At 45.6% G+C, this 5,424-nt stretch overlaps 1 protein-coding gene across 1 annotated transcript in view; it reads left to right on the top strand.

The window, feature by feature from the left end:
• Window positions 1–1,240, top strand: part of E2f7 (E2F transcription factor 7) — a 40,708-nt gene extending 39,468 nt beyond the window's left edge. The window contains exon 13 of the mRNA XM_055626159.1: window positions 1,070–1,240. Coding sequence (XP_055482134.1) covers window positions 1,070–1,240 — 171 coding nt within the window. The remainder of the gene's footprint in view (window positions 1–1,069) is intronic.
• Window positions 1,241–5,424: the final 4,184 nt, after the last annotated feature.

The following is a 5,424-nucleotide window of genomic DNA, read 5'->3' on the forward strand; positions in this document are numbered from 1 at the left end:
TAGCAGGATCATGTATCCCTTCCTGACAGGACACACACAGAGGATGAATATTGGCAGAAAGGACCAGAGCACAAATTAGGTTTTCTTTCCATTTTCTTTTTTTTTATTATTAATTTTTTATTTTTTTAATATTAGTTACAGTTTATTAACTTTGTATCCCGCTCCCTTATTCCCTCCCATTCCCACCTTCACTCCCTCATCTTCTCTCTACCCCTTTCCAAGTCCACTGATAGTGGAGGTCCTCCTCCCCTTCTATCCCTAGCTAATCAGGAATCTTCAGGTGGCTGCAAAGTCCTCTGTGGCCTAGCAGGGCTGCTCCTCCCTTGGGTTGGGGGGGGGGGTGATCAAAGAGCCAGCCACTGAGTTCATGTCAGAAATAATCCCTGTTCCCCTTACTAGGTACCCACTTGGATACTGAGCTGCCATGGGCTACATCCGAGCAGAGGTTCTAGGTTATAGCCATGCATGGTCCTTGGTTGGAGAATCAGTCTCAGAAAAGACCCCTGTGCCCATATATATTTGGTCCTTGTGGAGCTCCTGTCCTCTCCAGGTCATACTAACTCCCCCTTCTTTCATATGATTCCCTTTACTTACCGAAGGTTTGGTTATAGTCTCAGTATGTGCTTTGATACACTGCTAGGTAGAGTCTTTCAGAGGCCCTCTAGTGGTAGGCTCCTGTTCTGTTTCTTGTTTTCTCCTACATCCAATGTCTTTCCATTTTCTAAAGATTTTCTCATTTAAATTCTTCTAGCCCTGAGAGGTTGATCTTCATCCCTGAAGGGGATGCAGAAACTGAGGGACCTGGAGGTGAAATAATTTGTCTAGTGTCACACAGCTAGTGATGGCAGGACCCAAGGCCCTGGCCTCTAGGCCTTGGTCACTTCTGTAACACTTCTGGTAGGCTGCTCTTCTGTGAGTAACTCTCACATTGTGCTAAGGGACGGATGAATGGGAAGCAAGAGATGGGAAAGTAGAGCAGAAAGGACAGGCAGCTTGGTGACACCCAGCAGGAAGATTCCCGTCTTGGAGCCTGAAACATCATCTCCTTTCTGCTTTTCTTTCTGTCTAGTCGCCTGCACCAGTGACTCCTGAGAGCATCCAACGGAGACATCGGGAGACATTTTTCAAGACCCCTGGCAGCCTTGGAGACCCTGTCTTTAGGAGAAGAGAAAGGAACCAATCCCGAAATTCTAGCTCAGCCCAGAGGAGACTAGAAATCTCTAGCAGCGGTCCTGACTAACCTGATGCTTCCGTGGGTGGGGCGGCCTCAGCCTCTGAAGTTCCCTGTGTCCCAGACAAATGTCCTAAATGGAACACAGGCCATCCCGGCCCTCAGCTCCTGTCCTTGCAGTCCCGCCTCCACTGGTCCCGCTAACTTCCCAGTATCATGAGTCATCTATTTTCCTGGAAGTAAACTATTACTAATTATGCATTTAACACCAGCTAGAGTCCAGGCTGTGCTCGGCGTCACAGCGGAAAGACTGTGTCTGTCGCTGGTGTGGTCTGATGGAGAATCATCTGATTTCCGGAAGTCAGTCCTAACAGGCTGCTAGAGCCTTGTGGGTTTTCTGAAGGGGGTTGTCTAGCACTTAACCAGGGTAAGTGTTGGTGTGCCTTCCCACATGCCCTGAGCAAGTCTGTGATGAGAACTTTCTCCGCAGCCTAAACATGCTACCGCTCCCTGGGGCCCAGGGGAGCTACCTTCAGTTACGAATCCTACGGTATTATTTATTTTGTCCCTGAAGCGGGACTTAACTGCACAAAGTTTACATCATCCCAACACGTATTTTTTTTTCAGGGTATCTCGACTTGAATGTTTATCCTTTTTTTTTTTTTTTTTTTTTTTTAAATGATTTGCCCTGCACTTACTCTACAACTTCTTAATAATGTGGATAAATGTACATACGTGACAAAAGTCAAGACCAAAATAACTGTGAATGCGCCACCTAGCTGTTAATGAACTGTGCTGACCACGCCTGGGGAGTGTGGAAACGGAAACTGAAGTCTAGGTGCCTTGTGGCTCTTCCTCCAGTAACTATGAACGATGAGGTTTTCCTGTTTGTTTAAAACAAGACAAATCCTACTGTGCTCAGCCTCCCCCACTCAGTGGCCTGCGTTTTTAATTTACATGTTCACTGTAGAGTATCAGGTGTGCACGCTGTCTTGCACTTGCCTAAGATGAATCAGGATGACAGGAACGGGGGGTATTGGAACCTGGAGTTTGGCTCGAATTATGAAGCATGATGTCACAGAAACATGTAGACTGTTTTATTTTTCTTGTTTCCCTCGTGGTAGAGGGGGGGAGAAGGAAAATGGCACATTCCGTCCATTTTCAAGAGTGTTCTTCAGCTCTGGCCTTCACAGAACCCTGAGCAGGGGCTGGTGTTCTAACAGATACAGTTCTGGAAACTGTTGCACATAGCCCTTCGTGAGCCCTGTTGCTCTAGGGTTCTCTGTACTTCGATGATGAGTACTTTTACCTCACTCTTGTCTCTTCAAAGTCAGCCCCTTTCCTTTTCTACTTCCTTTTCTCCTCTTTTCTTCCTTCAGTCTTTTTCTCCTTGAACGTCTTAGATTTAGAGCCTTAATATAAGGCTGTTTTTTTCTTTGTATTTTTGTACCCTGTGAAATACTATATAAAAAAATAATTTAAGAGACTCTGGGAGTCTGATCAAAGTAGCTTTATATTAACTACAGGACACCGTTAGCCTTACTACCCCAACACTAGCGTTCGGAAACTTGAGTTGGGTGGCCTGCTTAACACGTTCGCTACTTAGCAAATTCTTCACCAACACTAAGCTTAAAAGCTGCAAAATGGCATTGTTCCCCTTTGTAAATTTTCTTTTTCTTGAGTTAGGTTAAAAATTGCACAGTGGCTATGACCCTGAACCCACACTACTGGTTCCTTGCTGGAACATGAAAATGGCCCCCTTTCTGGAGTTTATCAGACGGACATGAAGCAAGTGGGTGCTTGCTCTCTGGAAATCTGTCATGTTTGTGAACTCCCACAAAGCGTTTTCATCAAGTCCACATTTCAGTAGAAGCACAAACCTTTCTCCTTCTCTTGTTCCTGGATAGCAATCATTTATTTTAACTTTTTGCTGTTCTTTATCATTCGAGTTATTCTGTTTGTGAACTAACCTCGAAGAATTTATGGTTCTTGGGAGGTATCAGGAAACAGTTCCATCAATAAAAAACAAAAGCTACTTCTGTATTAGGGTCCCACTTGGTGTGCCTTTTGGCTCTTCCGGAAGACTAACAGCCTTTGAAGCTGTACAGCTAGAGCTGAGTGCCTGGGACGGAGAAGCGGCGGCAATCTGGAGTCTTGTCTAATTTAGTGCAACAAGACATAACTGTCAGTGGAAGGCAAGAGCTCTGAGTCAGCACTGGGGGGCTGCGCTGCCTCAATCTGTGCCGTACCGGGTTTCCAAAACCCTTGCATTCTGGTACAAGAGTTGGGGGTATGACTTTTATACTTGAACCTACCTACCGAGTTTACATTGCTCAATGTAAGGTGCTATTTCTGTATTTAAGGAACTTAAGTGTAAAGCTGCTTTCTGCTTATCTTATTGCACTGCTGGGTCTGTGTAGGTTTTGATTATAATGCTGTTTACTGCTTGGTTTTTGTGGTTCGGGGCTCTACTCTTTCCTCGTGGCTATCTGACGTGGCCTTTCACTTGTAACTCTACTACATGTAAACCAATCATTTCTCCTCTTAGAAAAATACTAAGCTTTATGAAGTAGCAATGAGAATAAATGCATTTAGTAAGATGCTGTGTTTTTAAAACATTTTCATTTTGTGTGTGCGTGCATGCTTACGCTGAGGGTTGTATGTCGTGGCACACGGAGGTCAGGAGACAACTTGTAGGAGTCCGTTCTCCCCTAAATTTTGGGTCCCAGGGATGAAATCAGTTGGTCAGTCTTGGTGGCAAGCACCTTTGATCTACCACGTGCTCGTTTTCATCTGTTCCAAAGCCTTTCACCATTAGCTGGGATTCCACCCGACTCTAGACTCGGAGGGTGTGCTCCGTGGTGCTTGAGTTGGCCCACCCAGGGCTGCCTTGACCCTGATCCTCTGACACAGGCAGTGCATTTCCCTCCAGCCATTGTTCCTCCCACAGCCTCTGGTCTCTGAAATGCCACATTTGTTGTGACTGGTGTTCCAGTCAGACTGTTACAGCATCCTTCCGTTGTGCTGGATGTCCTTGTCACTAGATGACCACTAAAGCACTTACTGTTTCACACGTAACAAAAGTAGCTCTGGTGATTAATTTGTTTGTGTGTTAGGGCGGAATGGATTCTGTCTTGTTTCCGGCCTGGATGCTTCCAGATTTAGGAGATCATCCCCAAAACTAAAATGGCTCCCATTCTGCCACATGTAACTCCATTGTTATATGTCACCTCTCATTTAACAGGCTCTTGGAGACAAGTGCTCTGAAGAGCTCTGGGTGTTAGTGGATTAAGAATGAGAAGTGGGAAGCACTGGTAAAGTTAAGCAGTTTGTTCGGGGTCAGAGGTGTGTCCTCTCAAAGGTATGTGTGCCTATATAAAATGTGGGGGCAGAGGTTAACCCCTGGCGGCTTCCTCTATCACTTTGCCATCTTCTTCTGAAGGGGGTTTCTCAGCAGGCCCCCAGGTCCATCTGTCTCTGCCATCTCTGGAGTTGTGGATGCACACTGCCATATCCAGCTTTTATGTGGGTGCCGGGAATTGAACTCTGGTCCTCATGCTTTCATACCATGCACTTGACCCACTGAGCCATTTCCCTAGCTGCACGGTTCCCTCTTCACTACAAAATTATAGACATAAGTCAGGAAGTACTCTTCACTTTATAAAAATATTTTCACAGCCTTTTATAAGAAGCTACTCTAAGAAGACGTGAATTAATCCTCCAAGCCCTCTAAAACTAACTTAGCGCTTAGGTTCCTAGGGGCAGAGGCCATGCATGACATATCTGTGTGCACTACAACTGTCTCAAAGGCATATCTCCAAAAACCCTGGGGTAATAGAAAATTGCCATAAAAGTTATCAAAAACAATAATAGCCATTTCGTAGCATGGCTTCAGTAACATGACAGTTACCTAAAATTATGTCACAGGGTGTTTTCATTTTATTTCAGAAGAATGGGTTACACTGTTTCGCTGATGCTTATAAGATGGATTTGGTTATGGTGGCTCTGTCTTTAACTTGCAGTGGCATCCTGGACAGCATTCTGTAACTTGCTGGCACACGCTTTCTAGCCTCTCGCTGCTTCCAGCTTGCCTTGCCAGCCATGCGAGTTACCCTCTACCGACTGTCATTTCTACACCCCCTCCAGTTCTCCCAGGGATTGAAAACCTGGCGACCACATTTCCGAGACTCCGCTGCTGCCAGGTACTTGATGTGGTTTTGACAGCTCCGCTCATGCAAGACTGGCAGACAGAA

Source organism: Psammomys obesus, unplaced genomic scaffold (assembly GCF_907164565.1).
Source record: "Psammomys obesus unplaced genomic scaffold, mPsaObe1.curated_primary_1811, whole genome shotgun sequence".
NCBI classification, from domain to species: Eukaryota; Metazoa; Chordata; class Mammalia; order Rodentia; family Muridae; genus Psammomys; species Psammomys obesus.